The sequence below is a fragment of the Schistocerca piceifrons genome, chromosome 2, assembly GCF_021461385.2.
Source record: "Schistocerca piceifrons isolate TAMUIC-IGC-003096 chromosome 2, iqSchPice1.1, whole genome shotgun sequence".
In the NCBI taxonomy this organism is placed as follows: domain Eukaryota; kingdom Metazoa; phylum Arthropoda; class Insecta; order Orthoptera; family Acrididae; genus Schistocerca; species Schistocerca piceifrons.
The window spans coordinates 561,111,941-561,129,428 of record NC_060139.1 but is presented as its reverse complement, the minus strand read 5'-3'; the positions used below and the strand labels follow the sequence as shown (position 1 = coordinate 561,129,428).

Sequence of the window (17,488 nt, the reverse complement as noted above, 5' to 3'; positions counted from 1 at the left end):
GAAACTTGCATAATTTAGCCAGACAGCAGTGTCTATGCCCTAAGTGTGTGTGATGTAGTCACAGTTCCACAGATCAACTGGATTTAAACACAGGGAGTGATGAGCCAGGACAAAATTACAGCTTAACAACACATTTATTCATATGAGTGACGTGTTTATTGTGTGCACTATGCTGTTGCGTCTTTTGCAGGGTACATATGACACCTACTCTTGGCATCTTTCCTTCCTTCGTAATTTACATATCAACTTTCAAGGGTTTGCTTGCACATTTGCCATCTTTTTCAACAGCACTAATTCCTTTTCCTTTCTCACTGTTAGCGGTGTTTAACAGCAAGCCATTGCAGCTTATCCACAACGGCATTTGGTGCAATCACTTTCCACACTTGCACTGCCAGGTAAAAAGTGCACTGCTTTCAACTGGAACATAGCTGTACTTGCTCACATGACCAAGTTAGTTCTATCTATAATGTGCTTTGTGAAGTTATACACTAATGAGCCAAAACATTATGAACACTGCTCACCATGGTGTTATGGGCACACAATGCATTACGCAATGCACAGATGAATGGGAAATCACTCTAGTGACAGCACAAGCTGAAAATGGGGAACCTAGTGACATACGCAACTTTGTCAGAAAATTGTTATGGCCCAGCAACTGAAATGGAAATGATGAAGCTGTGCATGTGCCGCTGTCTTTAGTATCTATGGAAAGTAGTTTAAGGATGGTGAAACCACAAATAGCCAAGATGTTTAACATCCACACTTTCACAGAACATGGAGCTTTAGGGCTTGCCAACTATGTGAAAAGGGGCAGGTGGCGATTTGTGGCAGATCTGATGACAGAATATAATGATAGAGCATGCGCAAGTGTTTCAGAGCACACCATTCAGCTAACATTGTTGAACATGGGGCTCCACAGCAGATATGTAAATGTTCAAATGTTTATCAGATATGTAAATGCTCAAATGTTGACAAAGTGACATCAATTACAAATGCAGTGGACGTGCGATCACTGAGATTGGTCTGCAGATCAATCTAAACGTGTTGCCCTGATAGATGAATCACGTTTTATATAGTCATTTATGGAAGTGCCTTACTCCCAATTTTGACAAATGAGTTCAGAACTGTACCAGATTCTATACACATAGGTAGATCTTTTTACATGAAAACGGCTTTATTCCAGTCATTCTAAATGTATTTTTGAGACTTCATTATAGCAATGTCATTTCTGAAAGAACTAATGCCCTTTCAATGGTGATCAACTGGGTGTGCCTTCAGCCAATTTCTCAACATGTGTTGGAAGATGTAAAATGACATCAAGCACTGAGTTGGAATGTAAAGAAAGTGTGAAGAACAGAAAAAAGAAGAAGAAGAAGAAGAAGAAGAAGAAGAAGAAGAAGAAGAAGAAGAAAAAAAAGAACAGAATGCTACAAAAACAGCAAGAGGGCAATGCCATGAGCATACTGCCTGGTTCAACCACATCCGTTTACGCATTTTGAACACATTAAGTTACAGTCAGGTGTTGCGACTTCTAAACACATTGGAGGATTAGAACACACATTTGAAGTTTAATTTCTGTAAGTGTGTGTTTTTTTTAATTTTGAAAATACACTGGACTAGCAGCTATTAACAGAGAGGGAAAATGCAAGACATTCAACATTTACTTGATTATATATTCGGCATGACAATAAGTATTGTACAATAATTTTATGAAATGGCTTGTATGTAACACTGCCACTGCTGCTGCTGATCATAATGATCAACGAAATCATCTTATGTACTTTGATTAGAGTTATTATACTGTGAAAGAATATGAGTAAAAAAAAAAAAAAAAAAAAAAAAAAAAAAAAAAAAAAAAAAAAAAAAAAAAGAGAGAGAGAGAAAGACAGCAAAAAGGACTTAAAACACTATCAAAACATAACTGTACCGTGCATATGAATTACTTCCTCAAGAAAAGGACCATATTTCACGGTTTGTGGACTACTTATTTTTTTCAAAGAGATTTCAAAGCATAGCAACTTCAGTAAACTCAAACTATTTGTCTCATTCTGTTCTTAACACAATGGAAAGCCAGTCCTGTTACATTCCACACACTCACTAGAAGAATGTTTTCTTTTGTTCCTGAAACTTAAGATTTTGGAGTATGGGCAAAATGACTATCATTTTTTCATACACCAGGCTAAATCAGTTTGTGTAGCATGATGATAAACTCTTGTTAATGTCTTGGTCACGAAATTCCCATTATTTGAACCCAATCGAACATTTCTGAAATGCTACTGGGTGCCAGTCCCATGCCCATAAACAACTGGTCCTTAATTTGTGGGAACTACATGACCTGTGCATGGACACCTGGTGCCACATCCCTTCAGAAACCTACTAAGGACTTGTTGAATCTGCACAACTCAGCATTGTTACTTTATTGCATTCAAAAGGTAGGCCAACATGCTATTAAGCTGGTTGTCATGTTGTGGCTCGCCAGAGTACATTAATTTACATTATGTCCTTTCTTCCTCCTAAGGTAAGTCTTTCCGCTCCCGGGATTGGAATAACTCCTTACCCTCTCCCTTAAAACCCACATCCTATCGTCTTTCCCTCTCCTTCCCTCTTTCCTGATGAGGCAACAGTTTGTTGCGAAAGCTTGAATTTTGTGTGTATATTTGTGTTTGTGTGTCTATCGACCTGCCAGCGCTTTCATTTGGTAAGTCACATCATCTGTGTTTTTAGATATATTTTTCCCATGTGGAATGTTTCCCTCTATTATATTATTATGTAATGGTTTAGACAGTGGGGGGACTTATTAAATGCTTGCCATAAATATCTAATATTTTATGAATTAAGTTTTTGCATTCAGAATGTCCCATCTCCTCAGAAGAAAACATTTCACATTTTTTTCTCAAAATTGTAAATCAGTGTCAAATAAAAGGTTAATGATAATTATTGACAACTGAACTTTGCCATTGTTTTTGTGAGAGTATCTGGGGACTAAATAAATAGTTTTATATCTATAGGCCTACCAGCATATCTCTTTTTTATTTTTCTGCTAAACTTAACACAAACATTATCAGTGAACATACAGAAATATGTACAAATACAATGACACACATCAACACACAGATATTTAATAAAAACATGCTTAAGTAGCAAATTGTAGATAATAACATCAAATAGCACGAGCATATGACAAAGACACCTTTAGTATCACACAATAATGAACTTCAACGTGAGGTGTGCTTCAGTATTTAAATGGAATAGCAGAAAGGAAATCCACTGACCTCTGATGACTTCAGTTACTTGGTGGCAAGTATAGCAGGAAAACTTAACATACAGCACCCTGGTATCTAATGTATACTAAGTTATTCAAATGAAAATGCATTGTAATACAAATGTTAAGTAACATACACAAGAAACAGGATTTCAATTTCATACAGTAATTTTGAAGTGAGTGATTTTGTACATGGAGAGGTGAACACATTTTTGTCATGAAACTTTGAAAACTAGAGTCCCTTTAGAAGCTTTGCCACAATCACAGAATAGTGCATCAATTTGTAAAGGTTCAGGAGTGACCATCACTTTTTACTTTTATCACCCAACTATGGTAACGTACATACACTGCACATGAAGTATGACAACATTTCTAAAATATCAATAGTGTTGCCAAATTGATTCAGTCTCACACGAAGAAAAATAACAGCTACATTTGTATTCATCAACTTATGCACAAAGTACTCCTAACTGAAATATTGAATGTGCTAAAATTGGGAACTCCCACTGAGAGCCACGGTGGTGTTTTGAAATGTAAGAGAAACAGTGACAGCTTGACTGCTTTGAATTTACCTATATTACATGACAGGGTATTCTGAATGAAGGTGGACTGTCTTAAAAAAGACAGGAACCCACATCCGATTGCAAACCTGGCATGAAAATATTACTTGACAAAGTGAACCATAGACTCGACCTCAGTAGGAACAAACTTGTTCATGTGACTGGGTACAGTTGCATTAAAGTTCAAAGTACCTCATAGTTCAAGCATGGAGAGTGATAACGGAAAATGTCATATCAATGGTCTGCTGTCAATGTCAGTAATTTTACTAACAATAAGTAAGAGAAAGGTGCAGTAGTGATGACACATGCGTGCAATGTTCGACATGTAATGGTTATATAAGTCAATTGTGCACAAATAGCAGATGGAGGCACACAATGCCAAGTGGAACTAGACACAGGTATCTGTCCCAAAGCAGAAGCAGCAAAATCCACGAAATAAATATTTCACCGATATAGATAAATGAGTTACTAGCCAGCAGTTGCTATGATATTATTAACACAGGGAAAAAAAACAACATTTGCAAAAATATCACAGCTTTAATCGCATGGAACTAGATGCCAGGCAACAAGAAATTGTGAGAAAAACTAATCTGTCACATATTTGGTTTCAAGAGGTGTCGGAATAAAAGAGTTGTGTGTGAAAGAGGACGCACTTGCGAAAATGGCATACAACATTAGGTTCAAACAAAAAATGAAGCTACAGTTTTACAGCAGTCAGTGGTTTATTTACACAAAATATAGATTCATACGCATTACACTGTGAATAAAAGTTGGCAAACAGACTGTGTGTCTGATAGCACACTGCATCTGTGAAGTGAACTAGCATGAGCAGCATTTGTTCCCCATCAATTGCTTTGCATGCGGTACAGAAGCATGTGTCCGACAGTTTCCTCACTCGTCAACACGCAGGAGCACACATGCAAAGTGTGGGGGCAACACTCAAAGTGACACTGCCAGGCACAAAAGAAAATGTGGAGTATATACAGCTACATCATGACATAGTGGCGCAAATGGTCCTGGTGTGTGTTGAAATGGATTTAGAATTAATAATTTTTATGTTTTCTAGGGAGAATGTGTATGCTGTATATCTGATATTCACAAGTTACTACCACAGTGACTTGATTACAATTATGCATAATGTAAACTGAAGAGATACTCTAATATTAAATGTTATTGATTTAGCCATGGAACTGCAAATTTGCACGAGCGAACAGCTGATGAAATAACATTCGCGTTCAGTCTGCAGGTAAATATCACATTGGATGAGGAATGTGATACTTGATAATAATTGTCAACTTTGTTTATAATTTAAGTTTTTTTGTTAATCTAGCTACAAGGAAGGCTCTTGTGCATAAAGTGAGCAAATTAACTATTAGGATGTTTTACAGTTGATAATGTTAATTGTACTGATTGAACTGAGGCAGCAAAGCAAGGTTAGCGGCAAGGAAAGTTCATTGTGCATGCACACACTGCAAATTCACAGCTTATACGCAAGTGAGTGCCAGCATATGACATCTGTGTAACTGTGGACATTGGGTGAGGCAACACTAATCACTTTCAGCAACTTCCAACATGGTACAAGAAGTGCATTCGCGCTCTCTCACACTGCAGTTATATTCAGACCACTCAGAAGGACCACATACCTGTAGGGCTCCAATGTGGAAGGAGTATTGTCATATGTAAATGGAAGTCAATGTTTCACTGTTGTGCATGCAGGCAAATGATTCAAGTCTTGTTCTGTCTTTATTTACCAACATAACTAATAGCAAAGATTCAGATTGTATTATGGAAATTGAAAGAATTAATAATAAAAAAGTAAAGACTACACAAGCCTAACTTTTTGGCATTAAGAAGTGCCACTTCTGTTTATTATATTGACAAACTATTGTAAGAAAGTGGTTCCCCCTTTAGTGCTGTCACACCATCTGTCCTAAATCCTATAGAACAGGTCTGGAATTTTGAAAGATGAAGATTCATAATCATAATTGTTAAGCACAACAACAACAACAACAACAACAATAACAATAATACTGATGAAGATGATTGTGGTGTTGATAAATAAATGTACTGTCACCCAGCCTGGTGCTAGCCACTTAATGCTATGCAATGAACCTGGGACCTCCACATCACTAGCCAAACATTGCTAACCACTAGACCTCGCGATCAGGCTGCATTTGCTTCTGTGACATTAGCTTTTCTCGACATTAGAAGACTAGAAAAGCCTACTTGAGGAGAGAGACTTATCAGTCAGTCAACATTACAGTCAGCAACTGATACAGCAGACAGCATATCAACAGACACAGCTGAGAAAAGCAATCATGTCACTGGGGAAGGTAGTTTTACACATAAGGCCAGTAAAGAGCTGCTTGCAACAAAATGTAATATATATCATACATCATGTTCATGTTCATGTTCTTGTTCTGAATCTGCTTGTGATTTAGTGATGCATATAGAGATGTAGTATGACAGCACTCAATTAGTAAGAGTACCAAAGTGTACACTATTGTTGCCTTCCCTCCCTGTCTTGTATGATAACATAAACGTCCTGCCAAGCTGGTAAGGCCTTCCGTTTTCTTTGCCACATAATATGTATTTCTATCTGCTAGCAAATATTCTAACTAGGCTAACAATCTCACTGACATACATTTAACATGTTAAAACATTTCCAACTGGAATGTCAGGATAACAATATGCCTCTCAATAGTTTTCCAACTTATAACTCAGACACAGTTCCTAAAAATTTGCGTAGTCTAATGTATTTTTTAATGCAAACATGTCTAAACAGATAGACATAACTTTTTATTTATAGTAGTAGGCAGCAGCTCACTGACAAGTTATGTAAATTAATTTAACCGTGAATTGACAAATAAATATCTGATGCAGTTGAATAAATTACATCCTGGTTTTCAATCTCATTTACAGTGAAATTATACTCCAAGACATTTTTTACTAGAATCTCACAACTATTTCCACGGAACTCCAGAGAAACTGAAATTTATTTTTTGTGGCTGACAAGCAGCAACTTACTGTCTATCACTCACAGTGTCACTTCAGCAATTTTTTAATATCGACTGAAAGTGTTAAGGCAAAAATTGCACAAATATTTTAAATAGAACCACCACCACCACCACCACCACCACCACGTCACTTTTACTTGAATAAAATGAGACTGAAAACAACTACACTGGAAAACTACACAAATTTACACAAGTAGGTTTTGAAGTATAAATTATAATTACAAATATAAACTGTACTGTACACATTTTAATTTTTTTTTTTTTTTTTTTTTACAGCAATGGTGACAATAATGGAACAATTTTTTTTCCAAGTCTTACCTAAACCTTGTATTTCCTTTCCACACAAGGCAATATACTGCAACGCAGTTTATTGCAATGTTGTTTCCAGTGAATATTAAGTTGTTATGTAATATAAAGCATTGAAAATGCAATAAATAAATATAAATGCGTTATAGTCTTAGTGATTACAATTGTTATGCTTTATACACAAATTAACAGCTGTCACAAACACGGTGTGGAAGCTTAGTTCATTTTCACTGTATATATGAGCACATTTGGTATTTATGATTCACACCAATTCAAGAAACTTGAGTTTGAAGTGGTCATGTACATAAGTAAAATCAAGTTCTTTTCTACCTTCAACATACCCCTGCATCGTTTACATTTCCCCTTATCATGGCATTTTCACATAATTATAGCTATAAACACTTTTCAAAACATTCCTATACAAAGTAACATACAACTATAATACACATGATGGCACTTCCTTTGTTTGGAAGCCTCTGTCTTTCAATAATAGTGTTACATAATTTCCAGTCTTCTTTCATATGACAGTGCAAAAAAAAAAAAAGAAATCAGTCTTCAAGTCTTTCGGGAACAGCAGTGTCTCATTCATGTTCAGACTTCTCCACTTCTCTATACTGAAAATATAAACAGAATCTCTACTGTAAACAAAACATCTACATTTCAACTGATACAGTAAACAGAACAGCCAAGTGAGCAGTGGAAATTAATTACAACTATTGTCTATTAGCAACAGAAATCAAGGAGTTCACTTATATCTACTGACTACAAAGTTAATTTTTTATTTTGCATTACACAAGGGGTTTATAAATGTGTCCCATAATCCTAAAGGAGATAGTACTGGTCAAAAATAGTAAAAAAATTAAAATTGTTTGAACATACATCCAGAACAAATACTTTGAGAGATATGGACCATTTTACTTGTATTGACAACGATCAGCAATCAGTTGTGTAGGCTGCCTTTCTGTTGATGTGCATTGCTCATTTCTTATTAGTTGTGTTATGCCTTCACACTTACAAGGGGAGGCCGCCAATTGCGAAAATCAGATTCGATTCATACTGCGCATAATAAAAGCTCATGGCCAGAGGTGTAATGTGGCAAACCACCAAGATGCACTTCTCAGCCGTTGTCGAGAAAATCGACAGTTAAAAGAAACCGTTGTAGTGAAATACTTTCTACGATTAATAATTCTCTACAGCGTCGTGGCCCAGCGGTAAGCGCTCTGGTTTGTTATGTTTTCCGCAAACAAAGTTGTGTTTCACAAATGTTATTGTCTTCACAATGTTAACCACGCATAGTTAACGGAAGACGTAGAAACAATATTCCGAAACGAATACGTATAGCGTAAGTCAAACGTTCGAATTAGAATAGAGACCCCACGAACACAAATTTGCTGTGGCAGGTATGAAATATAAACTCTGTTACTCGCTCGTTACACTTGAATGACAGATGTTGAATGGGCTGAAACGAGTAGCCGCATAACAGCGTAGTTGCCTGCTAACTTCGAAAGAAGGTAGATGTGGTCCCTAGCGCAACTTATAACATTGTCGAAAATCAGTGCGGACGGGAGATCTTTGGTACACCCTGTTTTAAAAAAAAAAAAAAAAAAAAAAAAAAAAAAAAAAAAAAAAAAAAAAAAAAAAAAAAAATGGAGGCGGTACAATTGGAGAGCGATCCGCCTTCACCAACATGCATAAGCAATTCATTAATACTTTATATATATATATATATATTTGAATTACAAAAAACTAATAATAAAAAAAAATTGCATGGTGTGAGATTCGATCCGGCGACCTTCGGTTTACGAACCCGAGCGCTTACCGCTGCGCCACGACGCTGTAGAAAATTACTAATCGCCGAGAGTATTTCACCGGAACGGTTTCTTTTAACTGTCGATTTTCTCGACAACGGCTGAGAAGTGCATCTTGGTGCTTTGCCACATTACACCTCTGGCCATGAGCTTTTATTATGCGCAGTATGGATCGAATCTGAATTTCACAATTGGCGGCCTCCCCTTGTTAGTCCTCCAGACTACACTGTTGTCAGACATAGGACTCGCAACTGCCCCTTACATCACCCGTCTCACATGTATCGTTTTGAGGTTCCTGACAGTACAAAAATAGTTAGTCCATTGAGAGCAGTCAACATAAACAATGAACTGAGTCCTATTACCAGAGAATGTTCATCTTGCAGAAAGGCAAGGATACGGTTTACTCACGAGAGGGTACAACACATCTCTACATGTCTTAAAATAGTAACCAATACAAAGGTGTCATGAATTAGGGCTTGGTCAATGTGATCTAGTAGCACGTTTTCCGTGTTACTTGACCTTAATCTCTTACATTTTTGGATATGGTGATATTTAAATACATTGGTATATTCCATAAACACTAACAGTGTGCACATGTCAGGTCATGTGTCTCATGCATTTTACCTAACATGAGGGCAGCCAGGTTTGCTTGCGTGACTTTGTGATTCATTGAGGCAGGAGCTGAATAACATGCAAGAATGAGTGGCAACCACATTGAGAATCTCTTGTAGCGTGAACAGACAAGATATCTATCTAAGGAAAGCCTGGATCTTATTTCAATAAGTATTTGTTTCGAGCTAATTGGTTATAGGATAGTTTTTCCTAGTTTCTTCTCCTGCAAGAAACGTTTTGTACATGTACTCTTAGGCAAGACATTTACAGCAAACTCTTGATGTACCACAGATGTAATACAAACCATTTGGCTCTGATTGAACATTACTACTTGCATTAAAAACATTTTTTGAATCAAACAATCAACACATTTGTAACATTGAAGAAACAGTAAGCTAGCTGAAGCAGTATTTTTAGAACAACAAACCTGACAAATGTATGAACCAAGTCAGAAATTTAAGTCTAAGCTTCTGCAGACAGAAACTGTTTCTGTGAAATTGTTTCGGCATGTGACTTGTCACAACATAATGGGAAAGCACTATTTGGCTACTGCTGGAGGCAGTTTACATCAGGCCAGTTCTGTTACATATATACTAAAAATGATCAACATTTCCAATTATTAAACGGCAGTTTAATAGAAGATTTGCGGAGACTGGGCGACAGGACAGGGGAATATGCAACTTAGATTATACCTAGAAATATCTGGTTTTTTAGAGCATGTCTTATATAGCTCAACTACAAAACAAAATACAACTGTGGCTGAATACTAAGACAGTATGGCAGAGCCAATAAATTTGGAAATGAAAACTGCTCACTATGAAAAGGTAGATTTATGATGTGAACAACAAGACCTGTCGATGATACCTAGCCAAGGGGCAGATAACAGTCCCAGAGCTGCTGTGGGAAAATATTTTCCAGAAATAATAGGAAGCATTGTCGGCTTAGAAACTGCAAAGAAATTTCTATTTCATACAACCTTATGGAAACAGCATCCATATGATGGGCTTTTGTGGCGCAGAAAATAAGTTTAAAGTAATTTTATGGGAGTGTGTGAAATTTTTTTATCTTCAACATCCCAGATTAAAATGGACAATTTTATGACGTGCATCCAATCTGTGAAATGGAGCAATAGTGATCTGTTAGAACATACTATCTCTGCACACAGTTTCTTTGCTCCTGGCTCACCAGGGGCAGAAGTTAAGGATCAGGGTTAAATAGTGTATCTGTAAGAACTGCAAGCCTCTGTGATGAAACAGCACTTGTGTACCACAGCAGCTACAGGATGATTCTGTAACTTCCCCCTTTTTAATGCCTTCTTAGTGGCAGAAATAGAACTTATGATAGGGAAAAAAAGCAAATTTGCAACAGCTATGTTAAGCACACTGCTGGCCATTAAAACTGCAAAGCCAGTTTACTTATCGTGCATACACAGTATAGCAGGAAGAATAAAATATTAAATTTGTAGGTGTATACAGGGTGCAAAATATAATACACACAACTGCCACCTCTGTTGGCAACAACAGCTCTAACTTGGTTGGGAATTGTGTTGAACTAAGCTTGGATGGCAGATAAATATGTTCAATTCATGCTGCTTCACCTCTATGTCAGATAAAAATCATAATGGCTAGCAGGATGCTAGTATCTTGGCAACCCTTGCCCACATGCTTTCAATGTGGGTGAGAGATCTGGAGAATGTGGTTACCCGGGCAACAGTCCGATACCCTCCATATCGAGGTAGGTCAGGACAGCATGAACAAGTGCAGTCCTGCATTACCTTGTTGAAACATAACATCAGGGAGAGTTTGAAAATATGGCAACGCCCCAGGCCTGAACACATCAATACCTGCTACCTAAATTACTGGCTACACAAACCACAGTTTACCGTGTTGGATATCCACTGGCATCCCATATGATCATGCCATGTGTTGGGCCTGTATGACAATGAATATTCCATCAGGATATGATCTTTCCCCTCACAGCTTCCACAAACAGATACATCCATCTTTAAGCTCTACACACAGTGTTAATATCAAACGATGATGTGGTGTCATTCTTTTTATAAAATGTTGTCACTGGATCCACCACAGTCACTGTGCCCCCCCCCCCCCCCCCCCTCTCTCTCTCTCTCTCTCTCTCTCTCTCTCTCTCTCTCTCTCTCTCTCTCTCTCTCACGCTATGCCAAGGGTAGTTGAAATAACAATGGTCACCACAAATTTGCACACTGTGTGTGTGTTTTTTTCTTTCTTTCTTATAACAACCCTGCCCGCCCCCCCCTCGAAATAATATCTAAATGTGTAGGTACTAGCCAGCTGCAATGGTATATTGCAAACCACTCTACACACAAAAGAACAACCGTATTTTACGGATTACACGATGCTATGCACTACAAGATGCACCTTAATTTTTAAAAATAACATTTTTACCATTTTATTATATTTATTATTAGGTTGCAAAAAAAATTCTCAGTTTATAAAATCGAACTGACCATTAAAATCCCTGAAAATCGTTATCTGTACTTCCTTCTTATTCTTCTTCTCCATCCTCCTGTCATCACCCACCTTCGTCCTCTTCACATACAAGATGGCCTTCACTGCCATTGACAGTTTGTTTTGGTTTTAGGGCGCAAAACTGCTATGGTCATTAGCGCCCGGTCCGTGACTTAGGAAACAGTAAAAAACCGAAAATGGAAACCAGCAGCAATGGGAACGAAACTCAAAAAATTGGAGAAACTAAAAGCAGAAGGAAGGCTTAAAAATCCACTACAGAAAGGGGTTGGTTGTCCCCAAAAAAAGCTTCAAATGACTGATGTCATTTCACTGGCACTAATAAACTCGAGAACGCGATCGGCCGAGCGCGTGTCATCTGCTAAAATGGAAGAAATATCAGGCGACAGCTGTAGATGGGCGCGTAACGGAGTAAAATAGGGGCACTCAATTAAAAAGTGTCTTACCGTCCACAGCTGAGAGCAGTGAGAACAGAGTGGGGGAGGAGCACCGCTTAAAAGATGTCAATGGCTAAAAAGACAGTGCCCTATCAGGAGTTTCGTTAAAATTACCTCCTCCCGACGACGCGTTCGGGAGGAAGAGGTCCAAGCACAAGGAAGAGCTTTCACGTCCCGCAATTTATTATGGGGAAGTGTCGACCAATGTGCGTGCCATAAAAGAACAACACAACGACATAAAACGCTCTGTAGATCGGCGAAGGGAATCGATTGAATAGCTGGCCTAAGAAGAGAGGCTGCAGCCTTGGCCGCTATATCGGCCGCCTCATTTCCACAGATACCAACGTGTCCCGGGAGCCAGAGGAATGCCACCGAGACGCCCCCCAGGTGGAGCAAGCGCAGACAGTCCTGAATCCGGTGGACCAGAGGGTGGACATGGTAAAGAGCTTGGAGACTGAGGAGAGAGCTGAGAGAATCTGAACAGATAACATACTGTATCCGCTGATGGCGGCGGATGTAGTAGACAGCCTGGAGAACAGCGTAAAGCTCCGCAGTATAAACCAAACACTGGTGGGGAAGCCGAAATTGATTTGGGGTGTCGCCAACAACAATATAGGCACTCCCTACAGCAAACGATGTTTTTGAGCCATCAGTGTAAATAAATGTGGCTTCCTTCATTTGTGCACATAGAGCAGAAAATGTCCGACGATAAACAAGTGAAGAGGTACCATCCTTGGGAAACTGACAAAGGTCACGGAGCAGGCAGATCCGGGGACGGAGCCAAGGCGGTGATGTATCCCAAGTTGTCGAGAAGGTTTTAGGGAAGCGGAAGGAAAGAGAATGGAGCAGTTTATGGAAGCGGACTCCCGGTGGTGGTAGTAGGGAGGAGGGGCGGCCTGCATACCCTACATCAAAGGAGCCGTCGAAAAAAATGTCATGGGCTGGATTAGCAGGCACCGGAATGCAGATGGCTAGCATAACGGCTCAGAAGGACTGCTCGCCGATTGGACAGTGGAGGTTCAGCAGTCTCAGCATAAAGGCTTTCCACAGGGCTGGTGTAAAAGGCTCCAGACTCTAAACGTAATCCACGGTGGTGGATAGAGTCGAGACGACGAAGAATAGACGGCCGAGCAGAGGAGTAAACTATGCTTCCATAGTCCAATTTCGAGCGCACTAAGGCGCGATAGAGGCGGAGAAGGACCACTCCGTCCGCTACCCAGGAGGTACCGTTCAGGACACGGAGGGTGTTGAGCAATCGCGGACAGTGAGCCGAAAGATAGGAAACATGGGAGGACCAGCACAGTTTTCTGTCAAACATAAGACCCAAGAATTTAGCGACGTCCGAAAATGGATGGTTGACAGGTCCTACATGTAAGGAGGGCGGAAGAAACTCCTTACGTCACCAAAAGTTAACACAAAGGGTCTTACTGGGAGAAAAACGGAAGCCGGTTTCGGTGCTCCAAGAGTAGAGGCGATCGAGACATCCTTGAAGACGTCGTTCAAGAAGGCTGGTTCGTTGAGAGCTGTAGTAGATCGCAAAATCGTCCACAAAGAGGGAGCCCGAGACATCAGGAAGGAGACAATTCATAATTGGATTTGTGGCAATAGCAAACAGTACAACACTTAGCACGGAGCCCTGGGGTACCCCGTTTTCTTGGGAGGAAGTACGGGAGAGTGTAGTGTTCACCCGCACTCTAAATGTGCGCTCTGCCATAAATTCGCAAAGAAAAAGGGGCAGCCGACCTCGAAAGCCCCAAGAGAACAGTGTGCGGAGGATGCCTGTCCTCCAGCAGGTATCGTATGCTCTCTCCAGATCAAAAAATATTGCTACTGTTTGGCGTTTCCGGAGAAAATTGTTCATGATATAAGTGGAGAGAGCAACAAGATGGTCAAATGCAGAACGATGCTTTCGGAAACCGCATTGGGCAGGTGTTAAAAGACTGCGGGACTCCAGCCACCAAGCTAAACGGCAATTCACGATACGCTCCAAAACCTTACAGACACTACTCGTGAGAGAAATGGGGCGATAGCTAGAGGGGAGATGTTTGTCCTTTCCAGGTTTCGGAACAGGAATGACGATAGCTTCCCGCCATCGTCTGGGAAAAGTACTGTCGGTCCAAATTCGATTATAAATGCGAAGGAGGTAATGCAGACTATGGGTTGATAAATGCAGCAACATTTGGATGTGGATACCATCCGGTCCTGGGGCGGAGGAGCGAGAAGAATAGAGTGCATGTTGGAGTTCCCGCATGGAGAAAACAGTATTATAGCTTTCGCGATTTTGAGAGAAGAAAGCAAGAGGTTGCACTTCCACTGCACGTTTCTTCGGGAGAAACGCTGGCGGGTAATTTGAAGAGCTCGAAATCTCAGCAAAGTGTTTACCCAAGGAGTTAGAAATTGCAACGGGGTCCACTAACGTATCACGCGGGACAGTGAGCCCAGAGACCGGGGAGAAACTAGGCGCGCCTGATAACTGTCGAAGCCGACTCCAAACTTCCGAGGAGGGAGTGAAGGTGTTAAATGAGCTAATAAAGAATTTCCAGCTTGCCTTCTTGCTATCACAGACAGCATCGCGCATGGAACTGCTTATAGCGGATACAGTTGGCCGAACTAGGATGGTGGCGGAAAACGCGAAGAGCACGTCGCCGCTCACGTATTGCGTCACAGCATGCCTCGTTCCACCAAGGAACTGGAGGGGGGGGGGGGCAATTCGGAGGTGCGTGGTATTGAACGTTCCGCAGCTGTAAGAATAACGTCGGTAATATGTGTGACCACATCGTCAACACTAGGAAAGTGACGGTCATTGAATGTCGCTAGAGACGAAAAAAGTGTCCAATCGGCTTGGGCAAACTTCCGGCGTCGCGGGCGCATATAGGGCAGTTGAGGCTGTAGTCTAAGGACACATGGAAAGTGGTCACTCGATTGTGTATCATCAAGGGCGAACCATTCGAAGCGCCGAGCTAGCGGAACAGTACCGACCAAAAGGTCCAAATGAGAGAAATTTGTTGTGGAGGCAGACAAAAATGTAGGGACCCCAGTGTTGAGGCAAATTAGATCCGCTTGGTGGAAGACGTCTAGCAATAGTGAGCCACGTGGACAAGGATGTGGAGATCCCCAAAGCGGGTGGTGGGCATTGAAGTCCCCAACCAGCAAATAGGAGGGTGGAAGCTGACCAAGAAGATGAAGGAGATCAGTTCGTGCCATTGGTGTGGACGATGGAATGTATACAGTACAAAGAGAAAAGGTATATCCAGAAAGGGAAAGAAGGACAGCGACAGTTTGGAAGGAAGTGTTTAAGGGGATTGGGTGATAATGGAGAGGATCATGGAGAAGAATCATGAGTCCTCCATGGGCTGGAGTGCCTTCAACAGAGGGGAGATCAAATCGGATGGACTGAAAATGGGGGAGAACAAAGCGGTCATGGGGACGCAGCTTTGTTTCCTGAAGACAGAAGATGACCGGCGAGTAGGATCGTAAGAAGATCGACAATTCATCCCGATTGGCTCGAATGCCGCGGATATTCCAGTGGATAATGGACATAGGGTGAACAGAAAATGGAGGAATGTGACCAAGGTTGCCGTCAACGACTGCTCAGAGCTTGCGACCGACAGCATGGAATGGCATTCAGCAGAAGGCAGAAGATCCTGATCCTTAGGTTGTTCGGGGGCAGCTCCTGCCACCAGCGATCGGCCGGTTGATCGGGCGCCAGCAGTGCGCCTCGGCGACACAGAAGACGGCCGAGGGCGATTTCCGCCAGGTGGTGCTGTAGATGAGACACGCCTTAGCAGAGAAGGAGATGAACTGGGTTTCTTATTAGCCTTCATGGAAATATGATGTTTAGATGAAGGAGGAACCAGTGGTTGTGAAGGTGGGGTACGTAAAATATCTTTAATAGTATGCTCTTTTTTCGAAGTCTTGGTGTCTGACTTTTGAGCTCGAGATTTAGCAGAACCCGATGAAGGGTGAGCCGTAGAGTGGGCAGGCGAAAGTGGTGAGGTTGAACGGGCGATCTTTGCGCTGGCCGATCTGACGACCGTGGCACTAAAGGTGAGGTCGCAAGTCTGCGTGGCCGCCTACTTTGTTGGCCGAGGAGAAGCAAGGACAGTGCTGTATTTTCCTGTCTGAGACACGGTGGGCTGTCGACTGGCAAATAATTTTCGAGCAGCAAAGGTCGACACCTTATCCTTTACTCTGATTTCCTGGATGAGCTTTTAGTCTTTAAAAATGGGGCAATCTCGAGAGGAAGCAGCGTGGCCACCCATACAGTTGATGCAGCGAGGGGATGGAGGTGGACAAGCACCCTCATGGGCATCCTTGCCACACGTAACACATTTGGCCGGATTGGAACAGGACTGGCTGGTGTGATTGAACCGCTGACACCGATAGCAACGCGTAGGGTTTGAGACGTAAGGGCAAACGGAAATTATCTCATTGCCTGCTTTGATTTTCGATGGGAGTTGAACTTTGTCAAATGTCAAGAAGACAGTGCGGGTTGGAATGATGTTCGTGTCAACCCTTTTCATAACTCTATGAACAGCCGTTACGCCCTGGTCAGACAGGTAGTGCTGAATTTCGTCGTCAGACAATCCATCGAGGGAGTGTGTATAAACGACTCCACGCAAGGAATTTAAAGTGCGGTGCGGTTCCACCCGGACAGGGAAGGTGTGGAGAAGTGAAGAACGCAGCAATTTTTGTGCCTGGAGGGCACCGACTGTTTCTAACAACAAGGTGCCATTCCGTAATCTGGAACAAGACTTTACAGGACCTGCAATTGCGTCGAAACCTTTCTGAATAATGACAGGTTTGACCGTGGAGAAGTCGTGACCTTCATCAGACCGAGAAACAACAAGGAACTGTGGCAACGATGGAAGAACTGTCTGTGGCTGAGACTCAGTGAACTTACGCTTGTGAGCAGACATAGTGGAAGGTGAGGAAACCATTGCGGAAGAATCCCCCACGATTACCGGCGTCTCCGATGGCGC

At 41.2% G+C, this 17,488-nt stretch overlaps 1 protein-coding gene across 1 annotated transcript in view; it reads right to left on the bottom strand.

Moving 5' to 3' along the window:
* Nucleotides 1–3,003: 3,003 nt before the first annotated feature.
* LOC124776581 (E3 SUMO-protein ligase RanBP2) overlaps nucleotides 3,004–17,488 on the bottom strand; it is a 313,159-nt gene continuing 298,674 nt past the window's right edge. The window contains exon 33 of the mRNA XM_047251632.1: nucleotides 3,004–7,759. Within this exon, the coding sequence (XP_047107588.1) occupies nucleotides 7,727–7,759 (33 nt within the window). The 3' untranslated portion in view covers nucleotides 3,004–7,726. The remainder of the gene's footprint in view (nucleotides 7,760–17,488) is intronic.